The sequence below is a fragment of the Mauremys mutica genome, chromosome 13, assembly GCF_020497125.1.
Source record: "Mauremys mutica isolate MM-2020 ecotype Southern chromosome 13, ASM2049712v1, whole genome shotgun sequence".
In the NCBI taxonomy this organism is placed as follows: domain Eukaryota; kingdom Metazoa; phylum Chordata; order Testudines; family Geoemydidae; genus Mauremys; species Mauremys mutica.
In genome coordinates, this window is record NC_059084.1 from 54,851,795 (window position 1) to 54,867,726 (window position 15,932).

General features: G+C 43.3%; 1 protein-coding gene and 1 pseudogene across 1 annotated transcript; one reads left to right on the forward strand and one right to left on the reverse strand.

Annotated features, from left to right (window-relative positions):
- Nucleotides 1-5,100: 5,100 nt before the first annotated feature.
- LOC123347252 lies at nt 5,101-6,035 on the forward strand (annotated as a pseudogene).
- A 6,533-nt stretch (nt 6,036-12,568) lies between these two features.
- Nucleotides 12,569-13,495, reverse strand: LOC123347787 (olfactory receptor 14A16-like). Its single transcript, XM_044984980.1, has one exon. The coding sequence runs from the start codon at nt 13,493-13,495 to the stop codon at nt 12,569-12,571; it is 927 nt and encodes a 308-aa protein (XP_044840915.1).
- Between the last annotated feature and the right edge of the window lie 2,437 nt (nt 13,496-15,932).

A 15,932-nucleotide genomic window follows, 5' to 3' on the forward strand; every position in this document is an offset into this window, starting at 1 on the left:
ACATGACTCATAAACTTTGCAGTAAATAATGTGGTAAATAATTAAGAGGATGGGCCACTGATATCTGGATCACTTGCTAAACTGGACATGCAAACAATATTCCTTTTGATATGGCTAAATGTAAATGTTTAGGAACATCTAGGAACAAAGAATTAGGCCGTACTTACAGGATGGGGAACTCTATCCTGTGATTTGGCGGTTGTGGAGATACTCAACTGAACATAAACTTCCAATACAACAGAGGTGAATGCAATCCTTGGATGCGGAAATAAGGGAATCTCAAGTAGGAATAGAGAAGTTGTTTCATGTGTATATTTAGCAGTGGTGCTACTGCTGCTCTAATACTCTTCTCTTCTCCACCAGTTTATGCACATCTTCTTGAACTGTGAGGGTTCAGAGAAGAGCCATGAGAATAATTAAAGGATTGGAGAAATGCCATATATTGATAGACTCAAGGAGCTCAATCTATTTAGCTTAACAAAGGTAAAGTTAAGGGGTGACTGTCAGAAAAGTTTTGTTTTGTTTTGCTTTGTTTTGTTTTCCTCCTAAAAACTCTCTTCAGCTAAAGGGAAAGAGGCTAGGGAATGTTGTTAGAATAAAAGTGTTACTTAATACTTTAAATTTCAAATGCTTTTAAGGAGCTGAGCTCCCATTTAGACTAGGGACTGAATGGCTAGGCAACAGTTCTGCAGAAAAAGACCTCGGGGTTACAGTGGACAAGAAGCCGACTATGAGTCAACGGTGTGTCCTTGTTGCCAAGAAGGCTAAGGGCATTTTGGCCTGTATAAGTAGGGGCATTGCCAGCAGATCGAGGAACATGATCATTCCCCTCTATTTGACATTGGTGAGGCCTCATCTGGAATACTGTGTCCAGTTTTGGGCCCCACACTACAAGAAGGATGTGGAAAAATGGGAAAGAGTCCAGAGGAGGGCAACAAAAATGATTAGGGGGCTGGAGCACATGACTTATGAGGAGAGGCTGAGGGAACTGGGATTGTTTAGTCTGCAGAAGAGAAGAATGAGGGGGGATTTGATAGCTGCTTTCAACTACCTGAAAGGGGGTTCCAAAGAGGTTGGATCTAGACTGTTCTCAGTGGTAGAAGATGACAGAAGAAGGAGTAATGGTCTCAAGTTGCAGTGGGGGAGGTTTAGGTTGGATATTAGGAAAAACTTTTTCACTAGGAGGGTGGTGAAGCACTGGAATGGGTTACTTAGGGAGGTGGTGGAATCTCCTTCTTTACAGGTTTTTTAAGTCAGGCTTGACAAAGCCCTGGCTGGGATTATTTAGTTGGGGATTGGTCCTGCTTTGAGCAGGGAGATGGACTAGATGACCTCCTGAGGTCCCTTCCAACCCTGATATTCTATGATTCTATAATTCATTTTCAAAAGTGCCCCAATAATTTCCTAGAGGCACCTAAATATCTTTAAAACTTGGCCTTAGTAACTTGGGAGTCTAAGGACTTCTTTACGCTTTTAACACTACAGCCGTCCATGTCTTTTTAGGTATCCTTCAGCATTAGCATTTGCCATCTTGTTACTATTAAGACAATAATTATTTTGAGCCCTATTTTAAAATGTTGCTTTTCTCTACTTCCAATCCTGAAAAGCGACCCAACTAGGCAGACTTTTCTGTCTTGAAGTTCTCAGACTATTTTTAGAGCATATGGACTGTACATCAGTAGAGAGATTGTGTTGTGGAAGGTTCCTTTCTCATTTGTGATCCTCTGCCTATCCATCCAGACAAAATTATGGGGACTATCCACATTGCCATTCAACATCACATAACATAGAATATCAGAGTTGGGAAGAAACCTCAGGAAGTCATCTAGTCTAACCCCTTGCTCAAAGCAGGACCAATCCCCAGATGGATTTTTGCCCTAATCGGCCCCCTCAAGGACTGAGGTCACAAACCTGGGTTTAGTAGGCCAATGCTCAAACCACTGAGCTATCCCTCCAATCCCTGCACAAACTACAGAAATTATTCATATGGAAAAGTGATATTATGTTAGCATTAGTAACTGGATCAGTGTGAAATATACAGTTTTAAGATGGCATTCAGCATTGCACCTGCAGTCTAATATGCCTTTTATTTTCATGTTGTCTGCTCTAATATATATAGAATTGCTGAAAGAACGAAAGAATGTCAGGCCATCCATCCCTATGGTAGTTGAAATTAAGATACAGAAAATCTCTGCAACACTGAATTCCTCCAAAGTTCTGTCCCCATTCGGAATGAATTGCTCCTTAACCATTAAAAGTTACACTCTGGCAATTAATTCCATAGGGCAAAGAGCTAAGAAAGTGCCAACTGGATAGAAATTTTTGTCTTTCATTCAGTTCAGATTCACGGGCAAATAAAATGGATTTGAAATTGTTTAAGGGAACAGATCCTCAGCTGGTGTAAATCAATAGTAGCTCCGGTGGAGTTAATGAGGCCTGATTCCTAACTGGTGAAAACTGGCATAGCTTCATGGTCATCTTAGGGCCAGATCCCCAGCTAATGTAAAACTAAGTATCTCCATTGAAATCAAAGGACCACATCTCCACTTGGTATGAAGAGCCCTAACTACTTGGAACTCAATGGAACTGTATTAATTTACACTATTTTAGGAGATTGTGCTGAGCTTTTAGTGTGTGCCTCTGGGTACCTCTTAGTGACCAACATCTAATACCCAGAGCAGTCTGAGTTGTGGGTTCCTCTGGAGGCTGCATCCTAAGAGCTGCTGACGAAATGTAGGAGGAAAAACAATCTCTACTCCCCCAGAGCTGTTTATGTGGCATTAATGAAGGAACAGGCTATTCCAGGCCAGCTGGGGCTCTGGTGCCACTGGGATCTGAGCTATTGTAGGTCACATGTCTATGCTACCAATATATATTCTATTCTGCAATCTTCTTGGGATGCCTTATGGGACTCAGCTCTGCCTTGCTTTTAACCAAGGGTCCTTGCAGGGATGCTGCCATCCTGTGAGATCCAGGCTGGGAGTTCTTCCCCTTCTGTGGGGTTAGAATCAGCTAGGGATGGTTGTCAAGGTGGATTGTTCCTGAGATGAGATCAGAGCTGGGCTCACTGCCCTGGAGACCAGATTCAGCTATTTAGCTCCAGGCAAGGTACATCCTGGGCTATGACTGTGTCTGAATCCTGCACAAGCCAGGATCAATTTCAGAGATGGGAGAGGCTTTCAGTCCCCAATGCCATTCAGTCCTTCACATTTCAGCCAAGCCTGCCCAAGGAGGAGAGCACCCATCTGTGGAGTGGGTCCCTGTCTGCTCGGATCTGCAGAGAGACCCATCAACTCAAGAAATATTGTGAAGGGACTGGGAGACAGCAGCTTCATAACATAGTGATGAGGCATTACTAACAGGTGCACAGACAGACAGTGACAGAAGAATCCTGGCAGTGGACTGTCCAGTGCTTCACAGGCTGGGAAACAGTCCACAAAGACCAACACTGTAAGTATGCTATTTCAGTTAAATATGTTTGGGTGCTAATATACTGGAGCAATGTAATACTAGAACTATGAGTTACAATTGTAACTCTTTGAAACTTTTACTATCAGTTAATCAAATATCTAGAGCTGCTCATTTTTTTCCAGCATAAAAATTTCTATTTTCGTTGAAATTGTAGAAACCAAATATTTTTTTGGTTTTGTGAATCGAGAACCAAACTATTGCTCTTAAAAAATGCTGAAAACTTAAAAATTGTCACTGTTTTTTGAAAAAAGAAACAGATTTTTCCAATACATACATTGATTTTAAGGATAGCACATATCTATCATAAAAATGTTTTCAGTTTAAAGCCCACTTTTCCTTTGAAATCATTTAAACAGAAAATATCGGAATTCCCCAGATTGGAAACTAATAATTAAGCCAGTGGGCCAACACTGATATTGTCCAATATCACATTTATTGCTGTTTCAAAGAGATTTGTGCAGGATGGTAAAACTGAGAAAGTGGCAATATTAGTATCCTCAGACTATGTTTTATACATGAAGTCACTTTTAAACTGAGGCACAGAGAGTTGAAGCCCCCAGCCAAAGCCTGTCTCTGCTCAATGACATAGAAGAGGGCAATGTGGCTAGACTCCAGATCTCCTGTTCTACCACCGTATCCTCTGTCCCACACTGATGCCCGCTAACCAGAAATACTCAGGTGGAGTGCACACAGACATAGTAAGACACAGCTTATGTCCCAGAGAATTTACAACTGAAGTGGACGGGACAGAGAAAAGGAGGGAGGGGAAACAGAGGTATGAGGAGGGTAAGTAACTGGCCCAAGGTAACACAGCAGGTCCATGGAAGAACCAAGAATAGAAACTAAGTCTCCTGATGGCCACTGAATGGCCAAGGCCAGATATACAGTCACAGAGAGGAATTACACAACACAGATGTAGCTGAGTGATGCTATTAGCCCCTCATCACACAGAGATGGAAATGCAGCTGGGATTTGGTGCCACAGATCAGTTTTGGAAACAGGCAGGAGGCCGTCTATGTGGTGTTGCAGTGGAATTCTTTCAACTGAGCTTCAGTGAGGATGCTTTCTGAGTTCATAGGTTTTTAAGGCCCAGCTTGAGAAAGCCCTGACTTGGATGATTTAGTTGGGGATTGGTCCTGCTTTGAGCAGGGGGTTGGATTAGATGACCTCCTGAAGTCTCTTCCAATCCTAATATTCTTAGATTCAATTATTCCATGTCATAACTCCTCAAAAACTGGAAATCAGGCACCATTTGCTTTTTAATACATTACCTCCACATCCAAGTTTGCATATTTCCCCAATGGTGGAACTATCTTTGCTAGATCATTGGGGTTGGAGGTGCTTTGCCCCTCCTTCACACAGCATTTTATCAAGCCACATCCTGAGCCAGACCTTTGGATGGTGTAAACTGATACAGTTCCATTGACATTAAGGGACCCATGCCAATTTGCACATATATGATAACTCACCACTCCTAGTTAAGAGCAGTGATAAGTGCTGTTCATCGTTGACACTCACATCATGAGATATTGCAGCATGGAATCAGTGGCACTCCCTCTCTCACTGTAATCCCCACCGCTATCTTAGTGCTTCTCTCCACAGCCATCATACAATGAACTGAGAAAGAAAATGTCCAACCAAACCACCCTGACCGAGTTCCTTCTCCTGGGATTCTCTGACGTTCGGGAGCTGCAGATTTTGCACTTTGTAGTATTTTTAGTGATTTACCTGGTAGGCCTGATGGGGAATCTTCTCATCATCACAGTCGTAGCCCTCGACCACCATCTTCACACCCCCATGTACTTCTTCCTGATGAATCTGTCCATTATAGACCTCGGCTCCATCTCTGTCACCATCCCCAAATCCATGATCAATTCCCTCATGAACACCAGGTTGATTTCTTATCCTGGATGTGTCGCCCAAGTCTTTCTCTTCGTAGTCTTCATTGCAGCTGATCTTGCCTTACTCACCATCATGGCATACGACCGATATGTCGCCATCTGTCAACCACTGCACTATGAGAGAGTGATGAATGGGAGATCTTGTGTCCATATGGCAGCCAGTGCCTGGATTACTGGTATTGTCTACTCTGGACTGCACACTGGAAATACCTTCAAGTTACCCTTCTGCCAGTCCAATGTCATCAACCAGTTCTTCTGTGAAATCCCCCAGCTACTCAAGATCACCTGCTTTGACTCGTACCTCAGTGAAGTTGGGCTTCTTGCCTTTAGTGTGTTTTTAAGTTTAAACTGCTTTGTTTTTATTATTGTGTCTTATGTTCACATCTTCAAAGCAGTGCTGAGAATCCGCTCTGAGCAGGGCCGGCGTAAAGCCTTCTCCACCTGCCTCCCTCACCTCATTGTGGTCTCTTTGTTTCTTTGCACGGGCTTCTTTGAATACCTGAAACCCACCTCCAGCTCAGCATCAGGTCTGGATCTCATGATGGGTGTTCTCTATTCCCTGGTGCCTCCAGTGATGAATCCAATCATCTACAGCATGAGAAACAAGGAGATCAAAGCTGCATTAAAGAAACTGATTTTTGGAGGTTATTCACCAAAGATTAAAATGTCCATCATTGGTACTTGATTGAGATTTCATTCTGAGCTTCTTTATGAATATAATCAACTGATGAGAAAATTGTCTCCTTGAAAACATAGGGTGCAATCTGTTTATGAATTTATAAAATCTGGACTAACTCCACTGAAGTAAAATGAGATAATTTAGAATTACACCAGTGTAAATAAGATCAGAATCTAAATATCAATCCATAAATGTACATACACACCTATCTATATGCCTTATACTGCTAATATCACGTTGCACAGAATATCAATAGCCATAGCTAAGTCACTAGTGGACTTCATTAACTTTCTGGTGCTTCTCCTTTTTTGGGATAAAAAATGTGGTTGGGCTATGAGGGGTTTGGCTTGTTTGTTTGCTTGTTTCTTTTTCATGTTGTGTCATTTTATAGATTCATTGATTGATTTGTTTCTTTATTCTAGGTGACTTTAGTAGGGTAGGAATTTGCAGGGTGGAATATGTTTGATTAAATGTGAATATCCATTTATTTTGTCATCTATTCAAGGTGTCAATGTCATAATATCTTTGAAGGGGTTTCCTGGGAGACTTGGAGTTTTCCTTTCCTCAGTGATGAAGAATTAAAAATACTTTCTGTAGGTGTGTTAATAGTTGAGTTCCTGTTTAAATTATTGTTTTAATGCTGATGGGATTTTATTGTCTCATTTATGATGTGTTAGGGAACCTACATCCTTATATAAATTATGTGTATTATCTTTTTTATTTAAATAAATAAATACTGTATTCTTCTTGCTGTGGTGGAAAGGCACTTTGGAAGAGAAAGCTATTGCAATGTTTCCTAAAAACAAACTGAGTCTGAGTAATAAACCCAAATGTTTATCCTACCGAACTACTGCAGTGATAGATCTGGAATTGCTCATATTTTTTCTTATGTTACGCTTTGTTCCTATAGTGGTAAATAAATTGTACTTTGTATGGTGAAGGCCGGGCTAGTCACTCAACTTACTACTGGTCACAGCTCCTGTGGGAAGAACTGCAGGTACTAAGCCTGGTGGGAGAAATAATGGTGATTGGACAAATTGCTATAGCCTGGGACCCAGTTTGAGAGGGAATATGACATGATTCACCTCTAAGAGAGGAACAAGCGCAAGATGAAGACATAGGGGTTTGCATTCAAAGACCAGAGCACAATGCAGAGGTTATTCAAACCTTGTAACTATAACAAATGGGATTTAGCCATTTGCTTCAAAGAGTAGATTGGGATTTGGCCAACGGTCTCCCATCCACACAAGGATTCAATTGTGTCAAGATCACAGAATTTGGCTGCATTGTTATTGTTATTATTATTTATCATTTATAAAACCATGGTTGTGCATGGTTGTGTATACTGCATATGTATTTAAAACTCAGCTCCTCTGAATGTTCTGAACTACGGTACTAATCTTGAAAAACTCATAAGCGAGTGCTTAACTTTAAATATTGGAAGACACATTGAAGTCTTACAGCTAAACCTATGTTGTTGTTGTTGTTTTTTGTTTTTTTGGGGGGGGCTTTTGGGGTATGGATGTGATTTTCAGCTGGGCCTATCATAATTAGACTACCAACTCTTAGGTATTGGCTATTGCCCAAAGTCACTAAATATGCCAGTGGCAAAACAAGGAGCCAAGGCCCATGGGAGTTACATGCCTAAAAACCTTTGAGGACCTGGACCTGAATCAAGTTCCTCTGAATTCCTATCTAGTGCACTAACTACATCACCCTCCTTTGAAATTCCAGCCTAAATATTTAATTTGCATATGCAAATATTGTGTAATTTGGGTTGCAGAAAAAGGTTACATTTGCAAATATGACTCCAAACATTTCAAATATTGCCTTCATAACAAGAAGACATAACAAGAAGACATCAAATACAAACATTGATGGATCCTTAAAATGACCTGGAGTTGTCACACAACACACCGATGTATTGTATGCCCCAGCTTTGAACTCATCCCTATATAACCCACCACAACATTTGATTGGCAACAATTGTCCATTTTGATGGATATCAGTCTCCTTGGAGAGAACATGAAGTGACTGGGACTGGGAGATTGAACTAGCCTCTCCCACTTCTGAAGTGTTCCCTTCAGATCAGGACTGGTCCTTGGTCTCTGCTGACGCTGTTCATATGGGGTTGACTGGTTTCAGTTTGGATGGTTGGGATGTTTGGTGAGCACACTCATGACATGCCAAGGAGTTGACGCACAACACCAATCTTTTTACTTGTATTTCTAGTACTTCCTTTTTATTCCCCATATCTCTCACATTAGAAGACATACATCTAAGATGTCTGTAAGATTTCCCCTCTGTGTTCCCTCTTGTGTCTCCTTTGTTCATGATGCAATGTCCCATGTTTCCCCCAGATCTCAACCCTTCACCCAGGTCTCCATGTTCTGGACTACCTCTGGGATTTTGTTTCCTTCCCCCTTCAAACTTAGTTTAAAGCCAGCCTCACTAGGTTACCAGTCTGTAGCCAAAGATACTTTTTATCTTTCTTCAATAGACGGACCCCAATTCTGCTCAGCAGTCCTTCTTCTCAGAACAATATTCATGGCTGAGGAAGCTGAAGCCCTCCTGGCGACACCATCCACGCAGCCAGGCATTCACCTCTTGAATGTGTCGGTCTCTGCCTGGGCCCCTATCCTCATCTGGGAGGATCAAAGATAACACCACCTGTTCCCAGCTCCTTCACCCTCACTTCCAGAGCCCAGTAGTCACAGCTCTTCTGCTCAGGCTCATACCTCGCAGATACCATTACTTCCCGCTTAGATGTAGTACTAGTAGTCAGAGGGCTGGATGATCCTCGAGAATCCTTCCATAATGTCTCAGATACAGGCTTCTGGCAGACAGTACACCTCCTGGGAAGCCAGGTCAGTCAGGCAGATGGCCAGAGTCAATAAAGTGACCCTTCCAGTCAGGGCAGCATGACCTAATGTCCAGAGTCAATAAATTTGCCCCACTCTGTGGAATTGTGTGGCCTCTTGGCCCATTGGGGAAGTGAGGCACCACTCAGGGGTGTGTGGTGCCCAGGGTAGGGGGACTCAGGCTCTCCCTTCTTCTCCAAGTCCCACCCCAGGGCTCAGGCGGTGGTCAGTGTACTCACCACTGAGTCAGTGGGCATCCTCCTGAAACATGCTGACTGGTTCCCCAGTTCACTCACCAGAGAAAAGTATACATCCCCTGGGCTGCTTCCTACCTTTTCTCCCTCAGCGATGCTCTATGACTCCCCTGGATCTCTGGGGTCCTCAAGCGGCATAGCCCCTTCCCTGCACGGACTCTTCTCTGGGCTCCTCAGGCAGTCTGGGGTCCGTCTGGAGCTCTGCATCCTGTGGATCTGTATCTGGATCCTGTAGCAGCTCCCTGGAGAGAGCCTGCAGTCTGCATCCTCCCGCTTCAGCCGTCTGCCCACACTGAGTTGGGCTGATTTCTTTTATACTCTGCCTCCAGGCTGAACATGCCCAGCAGAGTCAGAGAGCCGGGGCTTCCTCAGCCTGAAAAGCACAGTTAACCCTTTAGGGGCTGGTTCAGGGTAGGTACACCCCATCCCACCTGGTCAGAAGCCTCACCGGTGAAAGTTTATTACCCAGTCCGCCACTTCTACAAAGGAAAGTCGACATGTACCAGCCTCTGTACACTGAGCAGATTCTCCAAGCACTTCAAGCAAAACACCGTTTTAGGTAAAACATAAAACAGATTTATTAACTACAGAAAGATAGATTTTAAGTGATTATAAGTAATAAGTGTAAAGATCAAAGTTGGTTACCCAATAAATAAAAGCAAAATTACAATCTGAGTTCTACAAAAGAGAAAGAATTTGAATCAAACACTGTCTCATCATGATGGTATAGTTCCTTCAGACACAAACTGGGATTCCTCTTTTCAGCCTGGGATCACCTCCCCCATTCAAAGTCTTTGTCCACAAGATGTCTTTCCAGGCATTGAGTTGTGGGGGGAATGAGACCAAGTGATGATGTTATTTCCCCCCTTTATAGTTTCCTCCAAATTTCTGGAAAGATCCTTTTTATAATGTGAGTAAAGCAGTTTCCATTCCCTATGTGCTCCCTCTGAAAAGCCTTCATTGTATACAGATCCTGTGATAGTCCTTAATGGGTCATCAACGTTGGCTGGCTTCTCCATTGTTGTACCTGAAAGGCTGATTGTAGGTGTTTCCAATCTTACAATATATTTCAGTAACACACACATAGCAAACTTCATAACTTCCCATATAGCGATAGCACATACAATACAACAGGATATTAATGATCTTTTAAATAATACCTCATAAGGCATATTTTGTACAAAACCTATCATAATCATGTATCAAAGGGGTAGCTGTGTTAGTCTGGATCTGTAAAAAGCTACAAAGAGTCCTGTGGCACCTTATAGACTAACAGACGTATTGGAGCATAAGCTTTCATGGGTGAATACCTACTTCGTCAGATGCAGTGGGTAATCACCCACAAAAGCTTATGCTCCAAAATGTCTGTTAGTCTATACGGTGCCACAAGACTCTTTGTTGCTTTCTATCATAGTCATATCACCATGGAAAATGTGGGGGTGCCAGGGTACTGTTTTGGAGCCCAGAGTGTCACAGGGACATGATAGCAGATTCCAAGTACATAAAAGATTGTTAGAAGGATGAGGGAGAAAATTTGTTCTCCTCAACCTCTGAGGATAGGACAAGAATCAATGGGTTTAAATTGCAGAAAGGGTGGTTTAGCGTGGACAGTAAGGAAAACCTGTTAACTGTCACAGTGGTTAAGTACTGGAATAAATTGCCTAGGGAGGTTGTGGAACCTCCATCATTGGAGATTTTTAAGAGCAGGTTAGACAAACACCTGTCAGGGATGGTCCAGATAATACTTAGCCCTGCCATGAGTGCAGGGAACTGGACTAGTCCTACAATTCTATGATTCTATGATTAATATAGAAATAGGGCCCCTGTTGCACTTATATGATGGTCACCATCTTGGCTGGTACCTTGCGGTTGCACCAGGGACCTCCAGACGTAAGGGTGGGAGTCCCTGCAGCTTGATCTAAAGAGGCAGGCTCCCTGGTAGGGGCGTGACAGACTCGTGGACTCTGGGGATTGGGCGCAGAGGGGATTTGTAACACAGAGAGACCAGTGGGTGGCATTTGTACAAGTTACTCTGTGCAGCTGCTTTATCTGAACTCAATTCACCTCACACATCCTGGAGGTAAGACATTCCCACTAATCCCATGTCATTGTTATTTCAGTTTATTCTCAGGTACACACAGTCACTCAGATCCTCATACTCCAGAAATGTGCACATAACCCAGGCTAACACAGCGTGGCTCATTATCACCTTTAGTGGTCAGAGCTTGTACAGCAGCTTATGAGTCTGTTTTTGTCTCTGTACTAGTTTACTTACTGCTTGTAGCCTAGGCAGTACGGGATCCTGCTTGAAAATCTACAGGCCCTGTGTTCAACCACAACGTAGCTTCTATCAAGGATAGATGTAAATGGATGTATCTCCATTGAAATCAGGAATCCAGATCCCCATAGAGTGTAAATTGGTTAAGCGCTATCAAAGTGAATAGAACTACACTGGTTTGCTAAGGATCTAGCCCTAAATGTTAAGCTCTGATTATTTTCTCACATATGCCAGTTTTATGCCAGTCTGACTCCATTGATGCCATGTGAAACAGCCTTCCAAGGTGAGCAGTGGGGGCAAAAAACCTAACTGACTCCAAGACTGAAATTGATAAGCTTATGGATGGGATGGCATGATGAGACTCCCTACAAAGGTATGTGGCCATTGGCAACTACCAGTAGGAAAAATCACCACCTTCTGGAGATGAAACACTAGATGGGGAAGAGTCTGAGTTACTACAGATAATTCTTTCCCAGGAATCTGCCTGGTGGGTCTTGCCCACATGCTAAAGGTCTAAGTGATAGCCATATGTGGAGTCAGATTGGCAGAGACCCTGGGGGATTTTCACCTTTCTCTGCTGCATGGTATATGAGTCACTTGTAGGTTTAAACTAGTGTAAATGGTGAATTCTCTGTAATTAGAAGTGTTTACACCATGATTTGTCAGTAATTCAGCCACAGGCTAACGGTCTATTACAGGAGTGGGTTGGTGCTGTTCTGTGACCTGCAATGTGCAGGAGGTCAGATTAGATTATCATGATGATCTCTTTTGTCCTTAATTAATACACAAAAGGGAAAGAAGCTCCCATCTTTGCTTTCTAGTGTCCATGGAACAGGTGTAAGTGGCAACACAGTTTAATAGGTATTGCTTGGGCACAGAATTAAAGGCTGATTCTTCCCTCCTATGAAATACACACCATCTTAACTCCAGGGTTGGGTCAGATCTTTTGATGATGTAAATCAGCCCAAGTACATTGACATCAGTGGAATTAATCTGGATTTGCACTGGGGGCAATTGAGAGCAGAATCTGGCCCACTTCTGCATAAACTATGTTGTCATGGAAATAAATGACATGGACTGGGAGACACAAACTGAAAGAGTATTTATTCGAGAAAGAAAGAAAATTAATTCTGTGTGAATAACTTCCCCACAGTCAGTCTCCTCAATGAAGATTTGATCTCCTTGTTCCTCATGCTGTAGATGACCGGATTCATCATAGGAGGTACCACAGAATAGAGAACAGCCACCACGAGATCCAGACCTGATGCTGAGCTGGAGGTGGGTTTCAGGTAGGCAAAGACGCCAGTGAAAAGAGACAAAGAGACCACAGTGAGGTGAGGCAGGCAGGTGGAGAAGGCTTTATGCCGGCCCTGCTCAGAGGGGATTCTCAGCACTGTGTTGAAGATCTGAACATATGACACAATTATAAAAACAAAACAAATTAAGCCTATGCATGCACTAAAGATGAGAGCCCCAATTTCACCGAGATACAAGTCAGAGCAGGCAAGTTTGAGGAGCTGGGGGATTTCACAGAAGAACTGATCCACTATGTTGCCTGCACAGAAAGTTACTGCAAATGTGTTCCCGGTGTGCAGTGCAGCGTAAAGAATTCCACCGATCCAGGCACTGGCTGCCATTTGGACACAAGCTCTCCTGTTCATCACACTCTCATAGTGCAGTGGTTGGCAGATGGCGATGTATCGGTCGTATGCCATGATGGTAAGAAGGGAAAAATCTGTTCCTACCAAGAAGATGAGGAAAAAGACTTGGGTGACACATCCAGCATAGGAAATTGAGCGGGAGTTGATTAGGGAATTGACCATGGATTTGGGAAGGGTGACGGAGATGGAGCCGAGGTCTATAATGGACAGGTTCACCAGGAAGAAGTACATGGGAGTGTGAAGATGGTGGTCAAGGGCTACGGCTGTGATGATGAGAAGGTTCCCCATCAGGACTGCAAGATAAATCACCAGGAACACCACAAAGTGCAGCTCCCAAATGTCTGAGAATCCAAGGAGAAGGAAATGGGTCAAGGTGGTTCGGTTGGACATTTTCTTCATCAGAACATCATGCACTGCCTCTGGAGGGAAGGAGAAGGGCAATGGTCAGGATTACATCAGTAAAATAATTCTCCTTTTGTGAAGGAGACCCTTGGTCAGACCCTTGGCTTCTGCAGATTGGTGTAATATGGGACGGGGAGTGGAGGAACCACTGACTCCAGTGGAGTTAGTCCAGATTTACACTGGGTAGAGTGAGAAGATAGTCAGGCCCATTGACCGAATGAGATTGCTGCTGATTTACATCAAGCTGAAGGAAAACAGAGTAAGGACCAATTCCTTTTTAGGGGTCTGTATACCTTTCCACTCAATGAAGTATAAAGTTAGGTGAATCTTATCTTCATTTCATAGATGGGAAAATGCAGACCAGAGAGTTAGAATGTGCTGTCAGATACACCAGTGTAAATCTCGGGTAATGTCACTGAAAGCAGTGGAATTTCTTTGCATTTACAGTGCTGCAAATGGGGGTAGCATCTACCACGGAGGTGAAAGAGCTCACTCATGGCTATACAATGACTGACTGTAGAATCAGGAACAGAATGCAGGACAAATCCTGAATCCCAGTCAGCTGTTTTAGCCATGACCGAACACTATCTACCCATAACAGAACAAAAAAGGTCCCAGGGTGCTTTCTCGCTTCTATAACCTATAGCACCCATGACCCCATGCTCTCTCAGAGGGGTGGATTTGAACCCAGGAGTCCTGATACTGCCCCACTCCTCCCATAATCATTGGATTACATGCTAAGACCAGAGCTGGGAATAGAAGCAAGAAGTCCTGACTCCAAGCCACTCACCCTAATCACTCCACCATACGATTCCACTGTTAAAAATTGCAGAAAAACTGCACAGTGGTCTTAATAGCAGCAAGATCAGAAGTACATAAGAACAGACATACTGGGTCAGACCAAAGGTCCATCTAGCCCTGTATCCTGTCTTCCTACAGTGACCAAGTCTGCTATAGATCACCAGACCAGACCAGACCAGGGGGGTGAGGTGGACGAGGCATTCTTCCAGCAACTAACAGAAGTTAAAGCAGCAAAGAGTCCTGTGGCACCTTATAGACTAACTAATACCCACTTTGTCAGATGTATTCACCCACGAAAGTTCATGCTCCAATACGTCTGTTAGTCTATAATGTGCCACAGGACTCTTTGCTGCTTTTACAGATCCAGACTAACATGGCTACCCCTCTGATTCTTAACAGAAGTTACTAGATCACAGGCCCTGGTTCTCATGGGGGACTTCAATCACCTCAAGCAATACAGCAGTGCACAGACAATCCAGGACGTTTTTGGAAAGTGTAGGGGACAATTTCTAAGTGCAAGTTCTGGAGGAACCAACTAGGGGCACAGATCTTCTTGACCTGCTGCTCACAAACCAGGAAGAATTAGAAGGGGAAGCAAAAGTGGATGGGACTCCAGGAGGCAGTAACCATGTGATGGTCAAGTTCAGGACCCTGACAAAAGGAAGAAAGGAGAGCAGCAGAATACGGACCCTGGATTTCAGAAAAGCAGACTTTGACTCCCTCAGGGAACTGATGGATAGGATCCCCAGGGAGAACAACATGAGAGGGAAAGGAGTCCAGGAGAGCTGGCTGTATTTTAGGTTTCAAAGTAGCAGCCGTGTTAGTCTGTATCTGCAAAAAGAACAGGAGTACTTGTGGCACCTTAGAGACTATCAAATTTATTTGAGCATAAGCTTTCATGGGTTACAGCCCACTTCTTCGGATGCACAGAATGGAACATATAGTGAGGAGATATATATTTAATACAGAGAGCATGAAAAGGTGGGATTTGTCTTACCAACTCTGAGAGGCCAATTAAGTAAGAGAAAAAACTTTTGAAATGATAATCAAGATAGCCCAGTACAGACAGTTTGACAAGAAGTATGGGAATCCTTATTGAGGTTGCAGGAACAAGCCATCCCAGTGTGTCGAAAGAATAGTAAATATGGCATGCTGTCATGGGTCTCACCCCCATTCTGAACTTTAGGGTACAGATGTGGGGACCTGCATGGACACTTCTAAGCTTAATTGCCAGCTTAGATCTGGTATCGCTGCCACCATCCAGAATTCTCAGTGTCTGGATCACTCCTTTTCCCCCCAAAACCTTCCCCTCCCTGAGTAGCCTTGAGAGACTCCTTCACCAATTCCCTGGTGAGTCCAGATCCAATCCCTTGGGTCTTAACACAAGGAGAATTTAACCATCCTCCCTTCTTTCCCCCACCAATTCCTGGTGAGTCCAGTTCCAATCCCCTTAGATCTTAAAAAAAAGGAAAAATCAATCAGGTTCTTAAAAAGACTTTTAATTAAAGAAAAGAAAGGTAAAAGAAAGAAAAAAAACAACCTCTGGGAGACAGCATATCAGCTAATCTCACAAACAATAACTTGAAAACACAGTATGTTCCCCTGGGCAAAAATCTTAATACAC